Genomic DNA, 26,507 nt, shown 5'->3' with positions numbered 1-26,507 from the left:
GAGCATTGTGAAGTTGCTTTTGCTTGAAAAATTTATGAAAAATGAGGAAAAAATTGTCACATTAGGAGAAAATACTTGTGGTTTAAAAATTGAAAACAATATTCTTCCATGTATTATCTTCAAATTCTAGCTACGCCATATAGAGAACAAGTTGGAAATAGCTCCCATCAGCACAGCTGTGTTTGATTCTATCATGGATGCCAAGAAGCCCTCTGCTAGCGCAAGCAGGAAAATAAGCAGAAAGGGTATGTATTATTTAGGATATAGCATGCAAGGCAGGGTAAAGCCACTGCATTCTGGGAAGAATTGTTTTATTTTTTTCCCTTCCTTCATGCACCCAAGTTGTCTCCTGCTTACAATCTTTACTGATGAAACACTAATTGCCCAGGAGAAACTCATGTTTTCTTAGCTTGGGAAAGGAGGTGTGTTAACCTAGTCATCTGGCTGTGGGGAGTGACAGGACTTGCCCATTGCTGTGAGCGCTTGTTGCATCCTGATACTTTGTGAAGGTTTTTGAATAACTGTTGTATATGCCTATGTTTACACTGGAGAAGCTGTTTATATTGTGAGTGTTTGTCAGCTCTTACACCCTGAACAAATACTGATCTGTTACTTTATTTTGTTTTAAAATCAACTTTTTAGAACATCTTGGTAATGCTGTTTTTTTCTACAGTGCGTGCAGCAGACCGACCTCTAGTGGCAGCACAGTCAGCATCCATAGGTTTAATTATTTCTAATTAATGTTTAAGAATTATTTTCTCTCTTTAAATATCATTGCTTGAGGCACATGCTAGCTTGCTTCTAGTTCCTGTGATCAAATTGTTGAAAGAGAAAGGGTACTTCAGATGCTGTTCTGCTGCTTGCTCACCCCCCAAAACTCTTTGCTTAATTGTTCAGCCCTGAAAGTTTTCTCCTTGTGGAGATCGACATATATAGATGATTTTTTGGTTTCTGCTTCAGCTTCCCGGTCCTCCAGCCAAACTAAATCAAGCAAGGAGAAGTCCTCACGCAGCCCTCTTCGAGCAACAACCCTTGAAAGCAATGTGAAGAAAACCAACCACGTGGAATTTTGTGAACCATTGGCTTCATACAGGTTAGTGCTGGGACAGCTGACAGTTAAGTACGCTCAGATCAGAATTAACTTAATTCTGATGTTTTTGAATGCAACTCAGAAAATGATCTGCTTCCTCCCTTGCCCACCCACATGAGCAGCATGTGGTGTTGAACAAAAGTTTATTCATTTTTTTTAGAAATGTTACAAATTTACTTTTTGTTCAGAGAATGAATTTAAAGTCAAATGTGTTGAACTGGGGCCATCTATTCGAGCTAACCGTGGCCTGATACGTTTCTTAAGTTAAATTACAAGGTCTGTAAGAAGGACCAAAAAGAGTATTTCCTCATACTTTTCCAACTTTATTTCATCAGTTCTTTAGCACGTGTTTCCAAGTGTGTTACCATAGGACAGTGTGGAACAAGAAGGTAGTACAAAAGGTGCATTTAGTTTGGTGTGTGTCTATGTGCATCACCCAAAAACTAGTCATTGAAGGAATAAGAACAGTTGGATCAAGGAGAAAAGTGGCTAAGGATATTGCATGCCATAGAACATGGTGGGGTGTGAGGAAAGAAGGAAAATACAGCAAGCCTGTTTTTCACTACGTGTTAAGTACTGTACTGCTTCTGTAAGCTACTACAGAATGCTTCAAAAACTTTCAAAAAGAAAGAGAACCTGCAGCAGAAATAAACGGATTATAACTTGCTATTACATCAGAGTTTAGAAGACTTTTACTGCGCCTTCTTCAACTCTTTGGGTTTTATAAGCGCAGGCCTTATTCCTGATGAATAGCTTGATTGGGTTGGTAATACCTTTTGGATGGATTTGAACACATAGTTGGCATTTTTTTGTGCTAAGTCTTCTCTCAGTGAAGTCAAATTGCTGCTGACTGAATAGAGTTGGAACAGTAGTGGTGTTTTTTCTTTTGTAAATTCCTCTACATCTCTATCAATAATTGTTATCCTTCCTCCTAAGTTTTGGTCTCCTGTTTCATGTCTTGTGTGAGTTGTTCTTCTCTCCTTTCGTGGGAGGCTGATTTGGATCAGTTGTGTAATCTTGGGACAGTTTTCTTAATTGAACAACTCTGGTGTGTGCCCTGTCTGGAATAACTCATATACATCAGTTATTTGTTTTAAAAACACCTAGTGAAATTAACAGACATCAGGGAAAACAGGAAAATGAAAGCAGGTAGACTCATGCCATTATATTAAATTGAAAAAGAACAATTTTCTTATAGTATGAAGACTGTGTGGCGTTAGGGAGGGATTAATTTGGGGATTAGCATCAGATCTGCTACATTAACACGTTGCTTCTCATCTGACAACAGCCTGTGGTAGATGCTTAAGTTGTGCATAGGAAAAAAAAACAATGGTTAGAAAAATGTGTATATAATATTTATTTTTGCTGGTGAAATTCTATGCAATTAAACCACTCAAATTTTATAGTTACGTTGATTGGTAATGCTTACTGCACTATGTGACAAAAACGTGCAGCGAGGGGGAGAGAAACAATTTCATGAGTGCAGTATTAAGGAGTTGCTTAAATGAGTTCTGTAAATATAGCTGCTGAAGGAGCAAGCCAGATAGCTTAGATGCTGGATACTCACCTCTTGAGCCCCACATCAGTAAAAATATTAAATACATTTTTGTCCTAACAGCATATGCACCACCAGTCTATTAAACAGTTTGTTTTTTACTGCAAAAAATGCCAAGAGATACTTAGCTTGCTGAACTTCTCTGTTCTCAGTAACATTTACATTTGTTGCAATACTGACAGTTTACTCTGAAGGTGTTGTGAGTGGCTTGCCTTTTTAATGCTCAAATACGAGGCAGGGGCCTTGTGCAATTTATTTGTTTTCTCAACTAATGAGCATGCTTTCAAGGAACTGTGCATGGGTGCACTGCTCTGTTTTAGAGAACATATGTTAATGAGGCTTGTCACGTAAGTTGTGCACTTGGCTTTTATTTAAAGCTTTTTTGTTTAATTAAAGGGTGATGTCACTGCTTCCTGATTTTTTTTTCTTTGTGCCCTAATTCAGGTTTTCAATTTTATATAAATAGTCCTGTTCAGAGAGTGCAGAAAGTACTTTAAATTTTGAACAGAAACTTCTTTTGTTTTTGTCAGACTTGCATTATTAAATATATCACGCTCAAACTTTAAAACAACTCGTCTTTAAAGTGGAGACAAGTCATTCATTCAGTTAATGAGCATGCTTATAGGTGGCTTGGAAGGTCCTACAGTTGTGCTTCTGATGGTGAAGTTTTTCTTTCTTTTATTACAGCAGGGATCCATACAGTTCTCTGTCATATCACGGTTCCAGCCAATTGGAGGCCAAGCAACTTCTGTCTAGTTTGGACTTCAGTGAAGCAGAAGGGAAAACTGAAGTAACGGGCCATATGATACATGATAGAGATGAACGAGATCTACACAGCAGAGATTTTGAAAGCTCGTCATCTGCTGCTGCAGATAAGACTGTTGTTAGGTATTTGAACGACCGATCAGCAATTGATGCTTTGCAAAATGAGGCATTTCTTAAAGCTGCCACACCTCCAAGATTGGAAGAGGAAAAAGCTAGTGGCTCCGGAGGAGATGAGTGTAGCACTAAAACTCCTCTGAGTAACACGTCCCAGGACAGTGAACTGAAAGTGTCTTCCCCTTCTACCATGAGTACTTCTAGTGCTCATAGGCTGGAAATCTTGAAACGGCGGCAGCATGACGCTAAGTTGGAGAAGCTGAAGGAGCGGATTCGAAAGCAGTGGGAGCATTCTGAAGAGCTGGGTGGCAGAACACAACACTCAGGATATGCTGAGCAACCTGTAGTGATCACAAATGTGGAGAATGCTGTTACTCCCAAAGTCAGGAAAGTGGCAGCCGCACCTGCTGCTCCAGCATACAAAGGTATGGAGGCACAGAATCCCCCTGTTAGTTATTCATGGTGAAGGAGCAAAGATCAATTAGTACAGCAAAATGTCAGAGCATGGAAATGAATCACTGCTGTGTTTGGGCCATACAGGAGTGGATAGAATGGTATGCTCACAAATATGGTCAGGAAAGCAAAGAAGTTCTTGCCACTCAACCTATGGAAGTGTGAAATCCTTCAAAATTCTTCCTGTCTTCTTACAAATTACTATAAAAAGTAACCTTGCTGTATTACTATTTGGATTTATTTTTATACATTTTTTACATTCCAAGATGTTAGTAACATTTTATAGACTGAGGAAGCCTTTGGCATTTTTAGTAAGTCCAGTCTTCTGTTTTTGAACTATGAGCAGGCAGCAGACAGGTATATTGCTTTCTTTTGATTTATTATTAGAAATTCAAGTAGTTCTTTTCTTATTTGGGAATTTCCCACTCCCCTTGTCCCCCAAAATATTTTTTTACATCTTAAACAGTTATTTTAAACTCTTAAATTGTTTACTTTCAGGTTTCAATCCTGCTGAAACAAAAATTCGCACTCCAGATGGGAAGATCTGGCATGAGGAAGAATTTCACATTAGTCGGGAGCTATATAGAGATATAGCACTCCAGTTAACAGGTGATATGCAAACTGCATTTATTAAGCTACATAGCCTTCTCTAAGAGACAGAGAAATTTATTTGGCACAAGTCTACAAAGTCATGGAAACAAAAACAACATCAAGAAAAAGAAACAATGAGTGTTAAATACATTGTACTTCTCTTCATAAGAGGGGTAATTTGTTGAATGATAACAAGAAAAATCCTCCATCTTTTTCTAATTAAAATATTTTAATAGAAAATCAATACTGAAAAGAATCAAGTGATAGCCATCTTTGAAACAGGAATTTAAAAAAAAAAGTCTTTAGTAAAGCATCTTTTGTTTAATTTTGTGACTTTATATGTGTTTGCATGAATGAATTCAATTTCCTGTTGAAAAGGACAAAAACAAAATTCTTTTGGTTATGATGAGACCTTTGAATTGTCTCATGGGAACAGCTCTGACATTTTTTGCCATTTTTAACACCGTTAAAGTGATATGTGGATTGTATACAGTATGCTGAAGCCTGAATCCTGCTTCCTTCAGTGTGGTGTTAAATGGTCAGTCCTGAAGCTGCTGGGGGAATTGTTAGTACAGCAGTGGTTTAGTTGGAGTGCAGAGGTGGGTAAAGAGGGAGGGTGTCTGCTGTGGCAAGTGTCTGGGATCTGCTTGTTTGAAGTAGGTAGCCTGCGTTAAAGGGGTACGTCTTCAGCTATATCCGGGGATGAGAATATATGGCATTAGGTTGATTTCATATCTCTGGCCTTGTAGAATTTAAGTGCTTTTATATGAGAATAATCCAAATCTTGAAGTTCTTGGAGAAATTTGTGTCCCAGAGTTTTGTACACGAAGACTTTTTTTTAGAGGCTCTCCATGGATTCCAGAAAACAGAACGTTCAGCTCTGTCCAGCTTTCTTTTGAAGTGTTTGGGTCCTCTGAATGGACCCAAGAACAAAGTAAGATTTCCGTTCTGCAGAGGCTATTAGGATAACTGCTTTGGTGTTAAGTACAGCTCCCCTGAGAAGGGTGAATACAGGTGGAACAGATAGAGACGTAAGAAACCTTTTAAATAACCCAGATTTTATTCCCTCTACAACTTTGTCGCCTTTGGTAAGGCTTGATTGAAATATGGGAGAAGGGACTGTGTAGCTTTGCAGTGGTAAATTAGCAGACCATGACCACTGGCGTTTATTCCATGTGAAAGTGTGGGAAGGAGTGTCGAATGCTAAAAGCTTAGAAAATTGTTACTCGTTCCTCTTTACTGGATGACCTTTTGCAAAGCATTAAATACTGTTGTTGGAGATTGGATACACAGGAGGAAGGATTTATGTAATTATTTATTTAGGTAATGAGCTTATTTAGCAGCACAGGATTTTGATGCTTAAAACTGAACAAAGATGGTAAAAATTGCTGTAATTTGCTTTAAAGTTAAGCTGCTAAAAGACCAGAGATGTAACACATGCTTTATGTTTTCAGATTTAGTGCTCTAAGACCCGATCTTTATGCATTTTTCACTCTGGGAAACTCAAAAACATTGACAGCTCTTTTCTCTAGGTAATCTATAGCAGGATACCCAAGTGGCTTTTTGATTTGCTGGACTGGTTACAGTGAAGAGCTGTAAGGTTGAATTGCTTTTTACTGACTAAGCTGGGGGGAAGGGGAAGAGATCAGATGAATAAAAAGGGAGCAGCAAATAACATCCCCTGAGAACCTCTAGTTTTGAAGCTTAAGAGTTTTCTTCTTACATGTTAAGAAATATCTTTTCACATTGATCAAAACATACTTAAAATTAAAGGAAAATGCAGTGCTATTGTAAACCCGTAGGTATCTTTTTGTATGCTGATAGTATAGTGGCTCATATGGAAATGATTAGACTTCAGTTTTGTTTTGCTTGTACAGCTTGAGAATTATTTTCTCGGTCTTGCTGAAACGAAGGTTCTGGTACTGAGGTACCAAGATTTTTTTTCTGCAATCATTCAGAAAAAAGTTCAGAAGGGGCAGCCACTTCTTTACAATAAAATAATTCTGCAAATACTCTGTCCAGCATTAGCTCATGTGTTTCATGGTAAATTTTATAAAGACTTTTAATCTATGCTAGTTTTTTTCTTAGTTTTGGCAAGTGTAATATGAATGGTTCATGAGCTCTTTATAGAAATCTGAATTTTTGAAGTTTCATATGTCCAGTTAAGAGATCCAATTAAAAAGGCAGGCATTTGGATCGTGTTTTCAAAAGACAGAATCATAGAATCGTCTAGGCTGGAAGAGACCTCCAAGATCACAGAGTCCAACCTCTGACCTAACACTAACAAGTCCTCCACTAAACCATATCACTAAGTTCTACATCTAAATGTCTTTTAAAGACCTCCAGGGATGGTGACTCAACCACTTCCCTGGGCAGCCTATTCCAGTGCCTAACAACCCTCTCAGTAAAGTTCTTCCTAATATCCAACCTAAACCTCCCCTGGTGCAACTTTAGCCCATTCCCCCTCGTCCTGTCAGCAGGCACGTGGGAGAATAGACCAACCCCCACCTCGCTACAGCCTCCTTTAAGGTACTTCTAGAGTGCAATAAGGTCACACCTGAGCCTCCTTTTCTCCAGGCTGAACAGTTCCCAGGCTCCCTCAGCCGCTCCTCGTAGGACTTGTTCTCCAGACCCTTCACCAGCTTCATAGCCCTTCCCTGGACTCGCTTGAGTGCCTCCATGCCCTTGTAGTGAGGGGCCCAAAACTGAACGCAGTACTCGAGGTGCGGCCTCACCAGAACCGAGTACAGGGGCACAATCACTTCCCTGGACCTGCTGGCCACGCTGTTTCTTATGCAAGCCAGGATGTCGTTGGCCTTCTTGGCCACCTGAGCACACTGCTGGCTCATATTCAGCCAACTATCAACTAAAACTCCCAGGTCCTCCTCTGCCAGGCAGCTCTCCAACCACTCATCTCCCAGCCTGTAGCTCTGTTTGGGGTTGTTGTGCCCCAGGTGCAGGACCCGGCACTTGGCCTTGTTGAACTTCAGACCGTTGGCCTCTGCCCATCGGTCCAGCCTATCCAGGTCTTCCTGCAGAGCCTTCCTACCCTTGAGCAGATCGACACATGCACCTAACTTGGTGTTGTCTGCAAACTTACTGAGGGTGCACTCGATCCCCTCGTCCAGATCATCGATAAAGATACTAAAGAGAACTGGCCCCAGTACTGAGCCCTGGGGGACTCCACTAGTGACTGGCCTCCAACTGGATTTGACTCCATTCACCGCAACTCTTTGAGCCCAGCCATCCAGCCAGTTTTTAACCCAATGAAGTGTATGCCAGTCCAAGCCATGAGCAGCAGTTTCTTGAGGAGAATGCTGTGGGGAAGACTTGTTGAAGACTCCTTGCAGACTTCTGTCTGCCAAAGGACCAAGCTCTGTGTATGTTCAGCCATATGCCTGTTGTGATGCCATATGTAGAACAGCTGTAGTGGAGTGTGTCTCCTTTCTGACCTGAGGAGATTATGTTGAATAGCTGATTCCAAGTAATCAAATGCTGGAGCTGCACATAATATGTACTATAAATGTATTTTTAGCCTCTAGGATTATCTATCTATCCATGCGTTAATTCTGTAATAAAGTTAGAGCATGTGGACTTCTGGGTGTGTATAGTCACTTAACTATTCCGTGATCTCTAGTGCTTAAATAAGCTATAAGATTTCTAATATCTGCAGAAACACTGTTATTTTCTGTATGAGTTTTTTTGCATGTTAGCACAGACCACGCAGAGTATTGTTACCAGTTAGGCTGAAGGATATTATATTGATCCCAGGATTCCAATAATTCCATCTTAACAATGTTCAGAATTGGCGTCACTGAACAAAATTGCTATAATATGAATAGAGAGAGTGGGAAGCAGCTTGTAGTTTCCTGGTATCAGGAAGGAACTGTCTGGCACTGAGAGAGGTGAGGAGACAGAATAGATTTCTGCAAGTGCAGTCACTGAGGCCTCTGGTACTTGATGCATTGATTCTCTCTTCCCTGTGCTCGTTGTCAGGCTCAAAGATAAATGGAAAATTGGTAGGGAAAGGATATAGAGGGGGAGAAAGAATCTTCAGATTCCCTTTAGTATCACCTGTTGTTCTGTCTCTGATCCTTCCTATGGGTCTTCATCAGAGTAGATTCAGCTGAAATTAGAGGCTATAAAAGCTGGTATTGGCATAGAATTGATAAAACTTCATCTTGATCCATGTTGGATAGAGGAGCAAAAAAATGCTAATAGTGGCCATGGTGTTTCTTAGATACAGTCTGGTTTTACTGGGATTAGAAGTATCTTGCCCGCTGTGGACTGCTGAGACTGAATATATAGCTTGCCTGTCCTTCCTGAGCTCTGCTCATCTCTGCTTTCTGCATGCAGCAGCTGGGAATGCAGTCAGTGGGGTAGTGACTGAGCCAAGTCCGATTTTCCTTTTTGTATGTAAAACTGTAAAAACATGGTAAAACGACTTGATTTTGATAAGCGTTCTTGGCATCTCTAAAGCCTAAAACCTAATGGTGTCATAAATGAGGGCTTCAGTGATACAGAGTAGTTCTGCATCACTGGGTGAATTCTGCAGCAAATGTTGCAGGAAGAGCACACGGATGTCCTGTCTCACACTGCGGCTCGGAGGCAGCAAGCAGATGAGCTGTCGTGCGTTAATGTGGAGGCAGCAGCCTGGGTACTTCAGCAGTGAAGGAACTGGGTGTTCTTATGGAACGTGAATGCTCTAAAATGGAATGGTTATAGTAGAAGAGAACGAAGAATTGTTCTTAACTGTCAAAATAGCATTTGAGATGGAAAATGAACTTTGTAAAGATCTATTACAGCCCTGCTGTGGCATCATTGTGTTCCAGTGCATACGTAAACAATACTTGAATCAATATTTTCATGCTATAAGTATAACAAAATGCCGGGCTGGGAGTAGCTGATCTCAATATATGATCTGGAAAAAGTCAGTGTTTCTCTGAGTATCGTGTTTCTCTGAGCTTCACTTCTTCGAGCTAAATGTTGAGGCGGGCTTGCCATTGTATGTTCTTTCCCACGAGGTATCACTCAACAGCTCTTGTTTATTTTTAGAGGATTCAACAATGAAAGAAAAACCTGGTGAGAGAAACAAAGAGAGAAAAGCTACCAGACCAGTGCGGAAAGTTCAAAAGCTGATGCGGTCGGCAAGCCCAGAGTCCAAACAAGGTGACTAACTCTAGACTGTTGTGTGTGCTTCAGAGATGAGTTTTGTCTCAAGAAACAAAGAAGAATAAAGCCTCTTGCTTTCAATACCTTTGCAAATGTGCAGAAATGTTGTGTAGATTGTATGATGCATTGAGGATGTGTATGTTCTTGTTCTCTATAAAGGGTTTTGAAGGTGAATATGCATTTTTGCATGCTCTAAGTCATTGAGCTGCATGCAGGTATTTTGTTGTGATAGGAAACAGAAAATTAGCAGTCACTATGCTGATCAATTCAGACATAAGGAAACATACTAAGCCAATGTAAGTATTTGTGACAGTCCCAAAGGAGCGAGGAGAGATTGCCACAAGTTTTAATGGTATTGGTTATCCTCTGTAGTGGATTAAATGTGAACCAGATTTAAGTGGCGTATCAGTGGTGATCCATCCTTCTCCAGCTGCAGTAAGAAACTCCTTAACATAGCCAAGGCTATAAATAGCCACAGCTCATGTTCTGCTTTGTTAGCTTGTTTTAGGTCGAACAGCTGACTTGAAGTGGAAGGTGAGACTCCACACTGCCTTTTTAAATGCGCACAGAGTAATTGAGAATTACTCTGTCAGGCAAGAGAAGCCCTTTGGCTGATGAATCTCTTTGAAAGAGTCTTGTAGTGACATATTTCTAATAACAGATTTATAAAATACTCAGATAATTTACAATGCAAGTGGACTGTTAGTAAATGAATAGCGGGTTACAGACTCCTTACTGAACAGATTTTCTGGTTAAAAGAGGAAAAAAAAGTGGGGGATGAAGGGAGAGCAAAAAGATTGAGGACCGTGATTGGCAAAGCACTGTTGGTCTGGTCTCCTGGATTTCACTTTAAGTTGCTTTGGTTCCATGTCTTCATACTCCTGTAGGGTCCTGGAGAACAATCCTTTCTCGTTTGTCTGTTGTGTTCAAGCTGTAGCAAATGAGCTTAGGCAATCCTGGTAGGGACAAAAACTGAAATTGAATGATTAGAGATCAACAGCAAATAAGGTATTAAAGTTAGGTATCTTTCTAGCAATAAAATACTTTGGAGTGGTCTGAAGTAGTTTATTAATACTTTACTCTCTTATTTGATGCTTTTCTCCAAAGTGCTTTAAGACATTTCAAAACGTGATTAATAATAATTGAAGTTAGTGGTAGGAAAGATGAGATGAATGAACTTAGCATTAATACTAAGTATAGGTCCTCCAGTACCACTTTTTTTAATTGAATTATATGTAGTATGATAAGTAATACTAATATCATTGTGATTGGGTTTATGCCATCTGCAAAGCAGTCTGTTGTGAATTAACTACCAGGTTAATTAAGTGAATTAACTACTAGGGCAATATCTCTTTTTTTTTCAGTCAAGGTACGGAAGTTTCAGCTAGAGGATAGTGAATTAGCATCGTGTAAGACAACTGCTGCTCAGTATTTTTTAACTTCCTCACAAGACACCTATCTCAGCAATTATCTGTAGAAATCTCTGTTTCAAGTTCTTTCTAGGAAATGCTTCATCTTCATATTAGTTGTTTACCCACCACTTTTTTATTTGTTCTTATTAGAACATTTTAGATCCTGTATCTCTTTTTTATTTATTTTCCTGTCTTAAGTGGAGATGAACAGCAGCTTCTCAGTCCTCTCCCTGGTAACATTTGCTTAGAAGTTTTAGGCCTATATAACCCTTTTTCTTTTTTAATTGGGTTTCATAAGGCTGTAATGTTCTGCAGTATATTTTGGGTTTTCACGCTGTGTTACGTTTAGGCAGGAAGCACTGATAGTTGTGTGATTCAGCTGTTGGGTGTCTTCGTGGTACATTGTTATCATGACCACGTAACTGTAGCTGTACCACATACACAGAATTAAATGGTACAGTAACGATTGACAGTTGCAAGAAATACTTACTGCTTTTTGATACATTGGAAAATCCATCTTGTGCTTAAATTTTATTTATTTATTATGCAGGTGGAAACTATGTAATAAGTGCATCCTCCTGGCGGGAGGGACAAAAGCTAGTAAAAAAGATACTGGGTCCAGCTCCCAGAATAGAACAGGACAGAAGAGCTGTATCTAGTGACAGAACAGGACGAGAGAGAGCTGCTAAGCCGGGTGAGTTGTACTTTCTCTCTGTGCTTTTTTCATTGTTCTTAATTTATTATATAACTTTGTATGTCTGCAGTATTATACAGATGGCTGATATGGAGTGTAATTGGTTTCTTATTAAAATAACCTTATTTTTAACTTGGGGGCATCCAAGGGGAGGATTTTATTCACATCCATGCATAACCTATCCCTAGGTAGATTCTGAACTTTTCTCGGTGCCGTAGGAAGTCAGCCCTGCCCATGCAATTGACCTGCAGCACATGCTGTGAAGGTGCTCAGGAGCTCTGAGAAAGATAAGATATAGGTTGCAACCAGAAAACCAGACCACTTGCACTCTCTTTGCCTGTTGAGGCTAGTGAGGAAAGGAATGGCTAGAAGTGGTCCACAGACCGGATGAATTTTCCAGACGTGCTGCATAGAATACACAATCTATTTTTGGACATCTTTTTTTAAAGGAATGATGGTTCTTCCAGATACTGTATGATGCCATCCATGGGCGTCAACAAGTCCTTCATTCATTGTTCCACTAGACCTTTTCAAAATTTGTCCAGAATCTCAGGGCAAATAAGCAGCAGGTGGCAGCTGCTGCTATTCATATTCCTTTGAGGTGTTGAGGCTGGTAAGAGGATAAAGGGTGTGAGCTTAGTTTAAGCAGAGGCTGCTGAATTCAGACTATGACACTAAACATTTGAAGCAAAAACACATTTACAGTGAGATCTGCATAGGTAATATGCTGGAGAATTGCAGCTGAGGTGACTAAGCAGTGTTTTGCTATAAAGCAAGGGAATCTTTCCCAAAATACTGAAGAAAATTAATGGAATTGTTTGGCGGTGTGTGCTTTGGTGTCATTAGAAAAAGGGGGGGTATGTTGTACCAATTTAGTTAGACTGGTGAAAATACCAGTCTAAGGCTGTTTGTGTAAACTTACATGTCATGTTAGAACTGGGTAAGTCTTCATGTGCAAGAAATTAGTGATAAGGTTTTAACAAAATGAGTTGTATAATTTTAAGTGTGCCTATCACGATTTCCATTTTATGACTGTACTACTTTCTACAAGTTCTTATCACTACAATGTAGCTCGCTCCTTCCTCATCCTCACTTTTGCAGCTGTTTCAGTGATGGCATGTAGTTCCCAAGTTTGATTTTTCCCTGAAATATTTTACAAGTCTTATTCTTCAACAGGCCGTATTGGAAGGACGGGTTCAGATTCTAGACTGGATGTTACACGGAAAACCTCTTCAAGAAGTTCTGAACGATCAAGGAGTAAAGTACGGTCTGAGAATAATTTGAAGAAACTGGAATCTGCTCTTCCAGATGATAACCAAGATGATCATACCTCTGTAAATAAAGACTTCCTGCCCTTGGAGATCCGTGGAATTCTTGATGACTTGCAGTTGGATTCCATGACTACAAAACAAGAAAAAAATGTGGAAAAGCAGAATCAGAAGTCCGTTTTGCCTGCTCAAAATGTTAGGAGCCACAGTCCAACCAAAAGGAAACCAGACAAGGTAGCTGCTAGTGAGGAGCCTCAAGTGATCACTAAGAAGCGTCACTATGATACAGATGAGGTTCGTCAGTACATCATCAGGCAGCAAGAGGAGCGGAAGAAGAAGCAGAATGAAGAGAAGAAAGCACAAAAGGAGGCAACAGAACAGAAGAACAAAAGGCTCCAAGAACTCTACAGAAAGCAGAAAGAAGCTTTTACTAAAGTCAAGAATGTGCCTCCTCCTGAGCCTTCAGCAGCCAAACGGTTACAGGAAACTTACTCTAAGATATTGCTGGAACATACATTTTTAGAAGAGCCCTCTCAGCTGCCTACAGTGCAGGAATCACAGGTATAGCTGATTCACTAACTGAATGTGTTGCAGTTGTTTGCAAGAATAGGAGGTCATATATCTGGGAAGGTCATGGCTTGTCCTGGTCTGCTTATCAGTTGAGAGAAAGGACACAAAGTTGCGTAGCTTTTGCTTAAAAACAAAGAACATCCTTGCTGCTTCTCAGCACAGGAAGGTGTCTCTTGAAAGGTGAATGGAAATCATCTTTCTATTATAAGTAGAAGCAGAGTTCAGAATATTAAGTAACAACAACTGTAATGGCTGGCTTTTAAGAAAATTGTAAACATCTGTCACATGGTGAATAGAAAGGCTTTGTGTGAAGTCGCTTTCAGTCAGTGGACAAACTTGCTCATCAGTGAGTTCAATAAGCTTGCTAATGAGAAGCTGAATGTGAAGGAAGATTAATGTATGGTAAAAGATTAATATCAATTTGATGTGTTCAGTTGAGCTAATTCAGTATATGACCAAAGCTCCTTTCCCATTACATTCTGCTGAGACACAAACATAAATGTCCTGTGTTTTTAAGTCTGCATGGTAGGAAAGATACTATACTTAGAAATTCAAGCCTTTTTAATTTTAATGAGATGAGCATCTAAACTCCACAGATTTCTGAAAATGCATTTTTCTTGCTATATTCATTTGTAGCCCAAACCTGGTTATCAGCCATCTGGGGAATCTGACAAAGAAAACAAGGCTCAAGAACGTCCTCCTAGTGCATCTTCAAGTAGTGACATGTCACTGTCAGAACCACAGCAGCCGCTACTGAGGTGAGCCATTACGGGCCTTTTCGAAAATATTCTAGATCTCAACTCCAAGAGAGATGAAAATATACTAGCCTTTTACATTCATGTTCTATAGAGAGTAATTGTCAATTTGACCATCAAATTGTCAATTACAATGTTTTCTCACAGTAAGGAAGAATTTGATGCAGAAAATCGTATGAAATTTTTGGCAATTAGTATTTATTGAGTCTATAAATAAAGTGAATGGTGGGTGCTGCTAATCTTTTGCTGACATCAGAGAGATGTGCGTTTCAAACTGGGAGACTATTTCCTCCGCCTTTGCCAGCAGGCGAGAGGAGATGACCGTATGAATACATCTGCTGTTTTCGATTTGTTCAGTGTTTCTATTTCATCTACTGTCTTGGAATCTTGCCTTTTTTAAAAATCTCTGAAGTACCAAAAACCTCCGCTTCAGCTTGGAACTAGCCTTACCCTCTTTCCTATCTTTATCATTTTCCTGTTGATAATTGTTTGGTGCTTTTCAGAGGTTTTTTTTCTTACTGAAAGTCAATGTGCCTAACCAAACAGGTAAGGAATTGAAAATCATAGAACTTCTTTCATGTCCATAATTGCTCAGTTGTGCGTATGTTTTCATTTTTAATTACATAATCAATATCTATGCTTAAATATAAACTGGCTTTGTTATTTTAACCTTCTCTTGTTCAAATCCACATTGAATTTGTAAATTCAGTGAGGTTTCTTGTCTTTCATGAAAAGTTCAAAGAAGAACCAGGAATGCTGTGTGGTATTGTATATAGAACAGGCTGCTAAACCATATTCTGATAAGTATTTTAGTGTTACATTGTAAGGAAAAATAAGTGTAGGTACTCACAGGGAGGGAGAGCTGCAACTTAAAAAGCTGCATATGGTGTTTGGTGAGGCTCATAATAAACAGATTTTTGTGGGGGACTTTTCCAGGATTCCTAGTATTCAGAATACATGCAAGTGATAGCAAAGGAAGCTCCAAGACAGCAGCTTTGGAAGAGATATGTCTTTCTACAAAGCTCTTATCATGCAAATTGTAGCTACCTGGGAATAATAATAATAAAAAAGGTGTTGTACAGCACTTCAAACATTGCATTTCCAGTCCTATCTAAGTGTTTGTCATGTCATGTAAGCAACAGCGTGAACAGCTCCAGTGAAATGTGGACTGAGTATAGGTGGAGGGGGAAGACTAAGGCTAGGAAATCCCATGTAGATGAGGGGAAAAAATGAGAAGTTTTCTCCTTTATGAAGTCAGGAAACTTTTGGAAAAGGGTTGCTGCTGATGATGAAAATACTCTGCTTGCTACATCTCTAAACCACACATTACACCATAAACAGCATTTCAAATTTGGAAGCTGCTCTGCTTTATGTAACATTCTGCGCAACTGTTTTCTGTTCTGTTCCCTGCCCCTTTGATTCCCAAAAGAATCTGTAGAAAATAGATTTGTGACAATGAGACTTTAATCTAAAACAACAGCACTTGTAAGTCATCAACTTAAACATTTTTTTCATTTCAGAAGTGACTTGATGGATCCTCCCTGGATACAGCCAGACAGGTTGAGCCCAAGAGTCCAGCTCTCGCACCCACAAGGTCTCACGGGCTCAAGTGGAGGCCCTTGCTCCCAGCACTGGACTCTGGAGCAGATGGGCCTTTTGTCAAAGGAACGTGATGCAGTGTTGGCAGGCAGGAGGAGCCATGCTACACCCGTGGGCTCACTGACCTTGATGTCTCAGCCGTACATGAATTCACCTGCTGCACAGCAAAATCTCGTAGGAAAACCTACTGCTAACCAATATAAGAGCAAATTAGATCGGATTGAGGCTTTGAAAGCTACAGCTGCTTCCCTTTCTAGCCGAGTTGTGAGTGAAGCCAAGAAGTTGGCTGGGGCTGGTATCAATTATGGCACCATGTGGAACTCGGACCATGAATTTATGCAAGAAAACCAGGATGATGGACGGTGGGCAAAGGCTGCGAGTCCTCCTGTGAGAGAGGAAAATGAAGATGCTTTTTCAGCCAGAATCCAAAAAATGCTGGGTACCTGTATGACTCATACAGCCTTTGATGACAACCTTCCTGGGGTAGGCAACCTTAGTGAATTTAAAAAGCTCCCTGAGACAATCAGGCCTCATACTGCCTCAGTCAGCCTTGGAATGAGGTCCCCTGCCGGCCACCGTCATGAGGGTCTACTGGGACATTTGTCCAAGAGACAGACCGACTCCCTGGGCCGTGAAAACCAGGCTCATGGGCTGAACAAGGCTGTAATTCCTCAAGAGTCCAGCATAGACTCCATCAGCGAAGGGCCCCTCCCGAGCGATGGAAGCCTCTCTGAGGAGGAAGGAGGCCAGCACAAACAGCTGCCGCTGAAGATGCTGGAGGCATTGAAAGAGACGGATTTTTGTGTTCGGGAGAGAAGTGCTTTTGAACCTATAAAAGAATTTCAGAAAGAAGCTGAGAAGTATTTGCCGCTTTACACTCAGACAAGTGGCACGCACAGCAAGGGGCCATGGGAAGAACTAGCAAAGGGAAGCCCACACAGTGTCATCAACATCTTTGCGAAAAGCTATCAGCTTCACGGAAAGGGTAAGGAGAAAAATGGAAGAATTATTCAAAGGTCTTCTGAATTACTATTTCCAGTTCTATTCTGTACATTTGTTAATTCACAGTTAAGGAATGGGCTTTGAGATGCATCAAACATCAGTCTGCATAATGCTTTCTCGCTTCGCTTTTGGAGGATAAATGATCCATTCCTCCTTTTCTTTTTTGAGATTGTGTTTGGTTGCTGTGTATTTCCAAATCAGTCATTAATTCATATTCATATGTGGGATTGTATGTGTTAAGGACTCTCATAGTTACAGAACTGTAAATGTAAATTTTACATTTACTGTATCCAAAATTGCATTGAATCTAAATTTCTTAGATTAAGTTTGGAAATCAGTGTTTTACAATGTTTTACTACATGCAGTACCAAACAGTTCACTTCTACAAACCTGCCAAAAATCTCCTTGCCTTAAGCCACCTGTGTCTTTTCCCACTGTTTATCTCTGCTCTGTACAAATACCATTATATTAATGTTGTTTTTTTTTAACTAAGCTATATTTCATACCATCTTCTAGCCTGGTAAGGTCATAAATAAATAGAAGAAGAAAAGCCCTTGTGGTGATGAAGAAAATACTCCTGCCGGTTTTGGCTTTAGGTTTCTTGATTGTGTGAGTAAATGAAGCTGCCAAGGAGAACCGAGCCTCTGGTTGGGAATATACAACATCCAATTATGTAGGCACTTGAGATCATCTGGAATTAACATATTTTCCTGTTGTCTTTCTTATTTAATTTAAGACAGAAAGATGAAATGCTTTGCGCAGCTGCTTTGTGCAGCACTTACTTAGTGGCATAAACATGAGTGCTTGCATTATATACGGAGGTCTCGCTACGCGCACCTTGTGGTGTATTATTAGAAACATGTGACTTCCGTGGGTGAATGGTATGGACTTTATTTTGCATCATTTGTTCAGATGAGTTTTTTGATAAATGTCTAAAAGTAGTGTAACCCGTTCACTCTTAATGAATTAAAACTCCTGTAACAATATCTTAAGGTGAGATTTTAGTGTATTGGTACTTAAAAAAGCACAGTTGTTAATGTGTTGAGGCATGCTTTACAAAAGTCTCCTTCAGGGTGCTTCATTGACTTTTTCATTTCCTTGTACAATCTTTTTCATTTTAGTACCGTTCTCTTGAGTTCCTCATTTTGAGGAGTGAATGGTTTTTGCGTAGCTATTTTTTTCCTTGATTTTTTATAACGTCCCTTAAATATGATTGCATTTAAATTTTCTGCAGATGACTGCACTCTCAAGCATTTACCTCCTTCAAAAATATTTTATCAGAAGGGTGTTAATGAAGTGGAGTATTCGGTAATTTATCAACAGAGGAAGACTGCCTGTTTTGTGTTAAAGCTTCCCATGGGATATCTGTACTGTTGTTCTCATGATCTTTCTTGTTTTTGAAAGGAAGCATTTCTAACTCTATTTTTGTCTCTTCCATTATCTTTGTCCCCACTAGTATTTGATGAAAGGTCAAATGGAGGCTCTTCCCTTCTGCGCCCTTTGCTGCCTGCCATGAGCCCTCCAGAAAATGTTTCTTATGAAAATGATTTTGCCTCATCGCAGGGAAGTGGCACTTTAACAGACAAAAAGATTGCGCGTGACCTCAGGTAACTGTATATTAAAGTTCCTGGAAAAATCAAAATGCAGAATTTGAGACAATGCAAAATGTGTTTTCTGATATGTTGTATGGTAACACTACTCAAAGTGGTCAGGTATTTCCTTAGGATCTTACAGTTAATTTAGCAGACAGCACGGCTTTTAGACACAAAGTTTAGAGTCAAGTGCTTCTGATCTTTGCCTGATTTTCGTTATTCTTTCCTTAGTCTGGTATGTAGCATTCAGCAACTTTCTGACCCTTTGTAGTCAGGTGAGAATATTATAAATCTTATCAGGTGATAAGATTTGAATCTGTCAAAATACATCCACTACTACTTCATAATTTCAGAAAAAGCCTATAATTGCTGTCAGTTTTAGTAATGCAGGATACTGGATACATAAATTGTCTGTAAGAACTTTTTAAGCCCTTTTCTTCAGACTAAATTTAATTCAAAGACTGTTAATCTTAGATTTTTCATGTTTAGTGGCTTACTGCCGGATTCATGTGGCTTCATGAATCGCCTGAAACCCTGTTTTGTAATGAAATCCATGTGCATCTTTTGTGCACTTTTGGGAAGACCACATATAGTGTGTGCGTGCTGTTAATTTTTATTTTTAAACCTGAGAAGAAAGGAGAGTAGTAGACGCTTTGCAAGCTGAAATTCTAAGTTGCAAAAAATGCTTTATTTCCGAATGAAATTCTTGATGTCTTCTGTTGGTATTGTTTAGTGTATGATACATTACCGCTTTATGGAAATCTTTTATAATAAACCATTATTGAGAAACACTCATATTTCTGTCAATTTCTTGATGATATTAAGTGCCCAAGGATGCAGTCATAGTCAGAGTCATTCTTGTGTTGTCCAAGTCAGTAGTCAAATAGCTTTTAAGAGTCTGCATTGGAAGGGACGGTTGTTATCCATCCTTTACTGATCATATTATTGGAAGTATATTTCAGCGTGTTGAATATCATGTCAAAATTCCTAATGTCTTGCATGTCATAGTTACTAATTTCAGAATCTATGCTTTTCAAGATGGGCTGGTTTAGTGCAGTTTTAGTCCTTTCTCTCAAACTTCTTGTACACAGTGTAATGGGGAAGACTTGGAAGTCTTTAGTTAATCACCAATAATGTGTTCCTTTTTAGTGTTTCTGGCAGCAGTAATTCAAGCATTCAGGAAGAACTTTCTAGTAGAAAGTCTCCCCATGAATCTCGATCTGTAGACCTTGCTTCTCAGCATTCATCTGGACCAAGATCTGCAGCATCTTCTCGCTCATCTGCTTCCTCTAAAAAGAGGGGGGAAAAGGAACGTAAGTGCAGCACTTGACTGTAGGATACATGTATTTTTGAGGAGGGTTTTAAAGTTTTCTTGGTATGAAAATTGTGGTCTGTCTTTGTGTCCAGAAACAAAAACCCATCACTGATAGGACAATTTATTTATTCATCTAGTAGTTCTTTCCTAAATTTTCTTGATTCATGTTCTTCTCTGACCTTAAAAAGTAGTTGTCTGAATCTAAATAGTTAGGAGGGTATAAACAGTAGTGATTTTTTTCCCCTCCTAATACATCTTTCGAACAAATTAGTTAGCTTTATACTTTAATATCTTGTGCCAAGTATTTTCAGGCTCTGAATTGAGGAAATTCTAATAGGGTGCTGAGAAATTGGGGTTACGGCCATGTGGAGGATTTTGCCTGTATGCTTCATCTTTGGATCACAGTTTTCTTTGGTGCATGAATTATACACTGTACAAATAAATACACTCTTCAGTAACTTCAGTAACATTACAAAGCACAAAGAAACTTGAGATTTGGTACACTCTTGCTATATAAGCAGTGAGTAACATAAGGAAAAGCTAGGTTTAAAGTCAATAAAAGAATGAAAAAATAAGATTGGATGTCCCCAGTTACCTTTGTTTTTTATTTTCAAAATTTTCTAGCTTACCAAAAGAAAGGTAGGCTTTATTCTAATTATCAGTATTGAAAAACTCAAATGCCTTTTTGCTGTGTTTAAATTGAGAGTGTGCTGAAGTGAAAGCTGAGTGATACGTTTTTTTTTTTGACAGTGGATGCAATCTGCAGAAGAGAACTTAATCTCCTGTAGGAAGCTGTCACATTTACATTTCTTGCTTGTTGGATTTGCATACTTGTAATTCAAAGGCATCTTTAAGTGTTTGGGGTGGTTGGGGAATGTTCACAATTATTTGTTTTGGGGCTTCTGTTGGCTAGGATATTCATACTTAGAATACTAAATATAATTTTTTTGACAACCTTGTTCATTCTTAGGGTTGGAATCTTACCATGGAAGTTCTCACCACTTTCCGGAAGAAGATAAAATGCCATCTGAATTAGAGCGGGGATCCCAACAGGCAAAGAAGTCCTTATTGAGTAGTAGAATTTCTAACAAGGACCATGAGCAGAACCCAGATACAGACAGCACATTAGAAAATTTATCTGGACATTCCCTGCTGAGGTAATACGAACCTTGTAAGACTGTATGTGAGTATAACTAAGATGGGTTGTGTTATGGCATGCTACCAAAAATAACTGTGTTTAGATAGAAAAGAGAAGTAACAAATGTTAGTAAGGTGGACACTCTAATGTGTACGTAAGTCTATCAAGTTCTGTGAGCTGATGATTTAAGAGAGGAACTGCACCTCAGGAAAGAGTGTACAGGAAGAAAAAATTACAAATTTTCCTGTTGCATCCTCTGTTTGTCTGGATATGAATGCGGTTTGTTTTTTTGCTAATTATGCAATGAAGACAGTTATGAAATACACTCGGTGCAGTTTTCACTGCATGTTTTTCTAAAAAGCAACAGATAATGGTCTTTCACTCTGTGTGAATATAGAATGGTTCTGAGGTATTGATTTAACATTAGTGGCTTTCACTGCTAGTATTGGGTTTGAAAGGTTCTTTGCCCTCTTAAGATGTGCCACGTATGTATAGCTAAAAGTCCTCCTAAGGGATTTAAGCATCCGCTATTAACCCTTCTTGGCTTAATAAAATTAGAATAGTAAATTTCAGAAGTGCCTGCATCATTTTCTATGTGTTTGAAAGTGAGATATTTAATTTTCTATTAAAAATTCTACTGTAGCATTTCTTGTTAATGACTCTGTAAGTCAAGTTTTGGCCTTCCAGCATTTCCTTGCACGTTGGTGAAAGAGATCAAGACACGGGGCAGTGGCTTATCTGTCAGCATACCGATACAACTGTTTGCTTTTTCAAAATACTGCTCATGGTATTCTGATACCAAATATTGGCCTGATTTCCTGCAATTAAAAAGTTCCTCACCCAAATTCTCAAAACAGATAGGTAAATGTATACGAGTGTGTCTTGACTGTCAGATGCCAGCTTCCTAACAGCAGATACTGAAAGTGCTTGCCTAGCCATGAAGTGTTTTCTTAGCCAGATACCAGACCATGGACCGAGTTCCTCAGGATCCTGTTTTCTCTCAATCATCTCTTGGTACTGCAGGAAGGCTTTATCAGTGTTGTAACAAATAATCCTGTTTGCATGAGGCAACGTTATTGATGAGGGTGCTTGTACTTTCTTGCCCACATTTTAATGACCCCTGCAGGTTTTGCCATAAGTGGCAACCTTTTTTCTTGGATCAGAACATGTAGATACTGTGTTATTTTTTTCATGTATGCTGGCTGAGATGATGTAATACTTGAGGAAAAATAAAGGTGCTGTAGAAACTTAGCCCTAAAATGGAATGGAGGTGCAAAACCCATTTCATGAGACCGTTTCCGAAAGCAGACTGGGCCTGTGCAAACTACAAAAGAAGAGGTCTTTTGCATAGATCGGGTCAGTGTGTATAAATGAAAGAGCTTGGTTTGACATCTTATCAGATAACTGGACTTAAGAGAATACTGACTTCATTCTATCTTGATTTCTCTGTCAGTTTCTTGGACAAGGGAAGATCCCAGAAGACACCAACTTCTTCCCCATCTTCAGGTTCCCAAAAATTGTCGCAGTTTGATCCTATAGGCAATACAGCAGAAAGAGCCAAGTCACCTGCTGGCTTTTCTGGAAGTGCAGCATCGGGGCTGAAGCCTAACCTAGCCTTCTCTGACCTTAGTCTGGGAACTAGTAGGCCTGCAGCAGGAGCAGCCTCAGCGAGCGGTGAGTTCTTTTGTTACAACCATTCCAGAGCTGTTATGTTTTTGCTCTTTATCTTATGATGTGGGGTACCGAAGTCCTATGGAGGCTGACCATTAAGTCCTGTCCTGCAGGATGTATGTGCTTCTCCCCTGCCGGTCTTCAGCACCGCTTGTCGGCAGAATTGAACTACCTTAGTGCCATCGAGGAGTCTGTCCGGCAGCTTTCAGACATAGAACGTGTACGAGGCATATCACTTGCCCAGCAGGAGAGCGTTTCTTTGGCTCAGATTCTAAAGGTAGTGGAAAAATATTTCCTTGTATTAACATTCCTATTTTTTTATTTTATGAGAAAATTAATCAAATTAGGTTGAATTGTGCTTTTGTTATCAATGCAGAAAAATCCTCATGGGCGTATTCAAGCATCTCCAATGAGGTCCAATTTTTAGGATTAATATCTGTTTGCTTTTGTATTTATGTTGACACCAAAGAACTGCTGACTGTACAATATGTCATTAATATACCCTTAGCTAGAAGCACTGCTTTGATTGTATACATCAGTAAAATAAAGATCTGACTATTTACTGGGTTTGATGTTGCATCCTAATCATAGAGTGGTCTGTTGGAAGCAACCTTAAAGGTCATCTAGCTCCAACTCCGTGTCAAGGGCAGGGATACCTTCCACAAGATCAGGTTGCCCAAACCCCATCACTGATGCCATGCATTGTGGTTGTTTAGGCTGGATCATTTGTCTTATTCCATTGAAAGGATCAGTTTGGTTGAAATTTCCTTATGCTGACAAGATTGTTTGTTTTAGTTTGTTGAATTAATTGATTTCATAAATCTTTTTTTTTCTACACTGTGGTGGAAGAGCAGGAGGACTGTGCATAGTTAACTGTCTACTTAAAAGGGAGAAGGTCAGTCAATAGGATAAAAATTTGACTTTAGCAGAAAAGGCACCAGTAAAGAAGATCTAGATCTAACAAAGGTAGTTGCAGCAAGGGCTAAGGCAAAAAAGTTCTTTGCATTTACCTTCAGTGCTTAAAACCTTTTTTTTTCCTGGTCCTTAGGCACAGCAGCAGCGCCATGAAAGGGACTTAGCTCTTTTGAAAATCAAAGCTGAACAAGAAGCTTTAGAAAGTCAGAGACAACTGGAAGAGGCAAGGAAGAAGGCAGCTCAGGTAATGCTGCCCTTCAAAAAATATGGAGTGTGTAAGAGGCAAAATGCTGTAAGTAAACTTGTGCCTATGAATACTCTTAATCTGAAGCTCTGAACATATTGCAATGGTGAAGGGGTTTTATATATCTTAATAATAATAATAATAATCCTTTCTGGGGCAAATTTCAAAGTTTTTTTTTTTTTTTTTTTTTTGAGAAATAAAACAGTACATGTTATAGACAGAAAATTCTGACAGGCTGAAATCTGTGTGTTTTCTGCATAGGTCAATGTAGAATCACTACAACATCTTCTCCAGTCACTGCAGGAGGTAGCAGATGTGCTGCAAGAGCCTACGTGCAAAGTTGCAGCCAAGCAGGCAGAAACTGCAATTCTCACTACAGATGCAGCTCACCGAGAGGTGAGATCTTGACTGAAACAAAAAGTTGTTTTAATTTTAGTATTAGTTCCAATACTGTTTTGCCTCTAGGTTATTCTCTGTTCAGTATAGCTTCTTCGCTTTCATAACGTGCCAAATGATAGGACTTTAAAGGAGCTTTTCTGGTATCAATACTTGGATTTTGGTCAGCAGCCTTAAATCCCTGTTCACATTTCTTATGATCTTCCAGTTAACTAACCATTCAGCAGTTTGTTCTTCCAGAACTGATTGGTTACAGTGAACATAACATCTTTAATTTGTAAGCATTATACTCCAAGTTTGATCCTGTATCTATTTCATATGCAAATCACATTAGAAAAGCAAGATTTATGGCTGTTGATGTAAGGTAGCCAATTTTAGACCTGGTACTTTGCATGATGTTGGAATTTACATTTGTTGCTCCCTTTTGCGGGGAATTAATATTTCTTACTTTTGGGGTAAGATGCACTTTCTAATGCAAATGAAAATGTCGTTTCCAGCACGTTTTTAAAAATTAATTGTAATTAGGTCTTTGCTTTCTTTTTGATTTGCTTTGCATTCATGCTCTGCTGTGTGGAGATCAGTGTAGTGAACAGTTCGGTTAACTTGATGAGAATATGATATAATAATTGCTGTCTTGCATCACATATCTTAGTTTCATATTAACAATCCCACTCCCCATAAGTTAAAGAATATGGATCTATAAAGCAATATGCACCTCTTCCAACCAAGGCTGACATGTATGTAATTACAAACATCTCAAAACTCTTACATGTTCATTCAATAAATCAGTAAATTGCGTGCAAGAATGACTATTTTTTTTTTCAAAACATCTTGATGCTGAGAAGCTCATTATATTCCTCTGTTTTTTACTCTACTCAGATGACAGAGTTAGCTCGAACCCAGACCTCAGATACTGTAAGTGCTCCAGCTGCTGCAGTCACCACTTTATTTGACCACCAACGGCAGCATCACTCAGAGTTCGTGAAACAACTGAGAGCCCAAACTGATACAAACAGGTCTTGCCAAACGTTTCACGTCTTGGGAATGGGGAAGTAAGATTTGTTAGTTTTTGCTTAGCTTACTCTTGAAGAAAACTGTAAGATGTCACATTAAGTGAGCATTTAAGAAAAACTTAGATTCCATCTTTACAACCTTAATAGTACCCTGAAAGTGAGATGCTAACCAATTATGTGAAGGTCTATATAAAGGAGTAGGAAAAAGGTGCTCTAAGTATTTTATGGTATGATTTAACTTGTCTAAGGTTTTAAGTGGTCTTTTCATAAGTTCTAGCTATTACTTCTGCTAAAAGTATATGGAAACTATATTTTTCTTCAAGACAACATAGATTTACCAAAACCCCTTTTCCTTATCAGGAAATGTGAATCTGGTGCCATGTCACAAGGTAAAGAGGAGATGGGTGACTCCAAACAGACTTACTCACCAGTGTTTGATAGTTACTCAGAATCCTCAAGATCAAAGGTTCATGATCGGAGGTGAGAACAGATTAGATTACGTGTGTTTTTTTTCATTTTGTTTTGTTTGGTTTTGCTATAAATAAGAAATAAAATTTTGAAAATACTTGCAAAGTGGTATTTGAGACCTTTCAACATTCAAGTGTTGTTTTTTTTTAAAGAGGTAAAGGGGGTATTAGACCTTCAGCAGGTAAACCTGTCTTAGATTCCAGAGCTCAAAGATTTATATCCCTAATGGCATTTGCTTTGTCTTTAATTGAATGTTTTGAAATGTACAAGTAATATCTTAATTAAAAAAAAAATATTTCTTGGTGAAACAGTAGTACCAGCAGCCGGCAAGAGAGTCCTTCTGTTCCATCTTCTAAGGAGAACGAGAAAAAGCTTTCCCGTCGTGAAAAGATAACTGGCAGTACTGAAGAGCAGGCTCATACTGGTGTGGATGATTCCTTGCCGAGTGATAGTATTTTATCACTGCCAGATGAAAAAGGTTAGCAGTATTTGCATGTATGAATCTGAAGGTGGTGAAGGCTGGGGTGGGGGGAGGCAGGTGCTGTTTCAGAATTAGTTTCTGAAATAAATGAGGGAATATGCATAAAGAAAGCTGAGCCCCAAGTGAATTGGTAGCCTCTTAAACAGAGGATGGCACAGTGAGATTGGAATCTTTTGAAATTTTGCAAATCAGAGTGATGGAGTCTGTGGACTATTCTACTTTTTGCTGTAACCA

General features: G+C 39.1%; 1 protein-coding gene across 4 annotated transcripts in view; it reads left to right on the top strand.

The window, feature by feature from the left end:
• Window positions 1–26,507, top strand: part of CEP350 (centrosomal protein 350) — a 71,254-nt gene that overhangs the window by 11,033 nt on the left and 33,714 nt on the right. For 2 of the 4 annotated variants that reach the window (XM_035333769.1, XM_035333767.1), the window contains exons 4-22: window positions 131–245; window positions 961–1,093; window positions 3,333–3,949; window positions 4,476–4,586; window positions 9,624–9,737; window positions 11,703–11,846; window positions 13,023–13,675; window positions 14,321–14,442; window positions 15,960–17,023; window positions 18,497–18,647; window positions 19,782–19,945; window positions 20,918–21,104; window positions 22,539–22,759; window positions 22,870–23,033; window positions 23,805–23,915; window positions 24,177–24,311; window positions 25,191–25,327; window positions 25,685–25,804; window positions 26,104–26,270. In XM_035333769.1, coding sequence (XP_035189660.1) covers window positions 131–245; window positions 961–1,093; window positions 3,333–3,949; window positions 4,476–4,586; window positions 9,624–9,737; window positions 11,703–11,846; window positions 13,023–13,675; window positions 14,321–14,442; window positions 15,960–17,023; window positions 18,497–18,647; window positions 19,782–19,945; window positions 20,918–21,104; window positions 22,539–22,759; window positions 22,870–23,033; window positions 23,805–23,915; window positions 24,177–24,311; window positions 25,191–25,327; window positions 25,685–25,804; window positions 26,104–26,270 — 4,630 coding nt within the window. Of the gene's footprint in view, window positions 1–130; window positions 246–960; window positions 1,094–3,332; window positions 3,950–4,475; window positions 4,587–9,623; window positions 9,738–11,702; window positions 11,847–13,022; window positions 13,676–14,320; window positions 14,443–15,959; window positions 17,024–18,496; window positions 18,648–19,781; window positions 19,946–20,917; window positions 21,105–22,538; window positions 22,760–22,869; window positions 23,034–23,804; window positions 23,964–24,176; window positions 24,312–25,190; window positions 25,328–25,684; window positions 25,805–26,103; window positions 26,271–26,507 lie in introns of all 4 variants that reach the window. The other 2 variants (XM_035333771.1, XM_035333768.1) reach the window with 2 other exon arrangements.

Source organism: Oxyura jamaicensis, chromosome 8 (genome assembly GCF_011077185.1).
Source record: "Oxyura jamaicensis isolate SHBP4307 breed ruddy duck chromosome 8, BPBGC_Ojam_1.0, whole genome shotgun sequence".
Classification (NCBI taxonomy): domain Eukaryota; kingdom Metazoa; phylum Chordata; class Aves; order Anseriformes; family Anatidae; genus Oxyura; species Oxyura jamaicensis.
The sequence above is the reverse complement of the archived record's forward strand: the minus strand, read 5'-3'. Positions and strand labels throughout refer to the sequence as shown.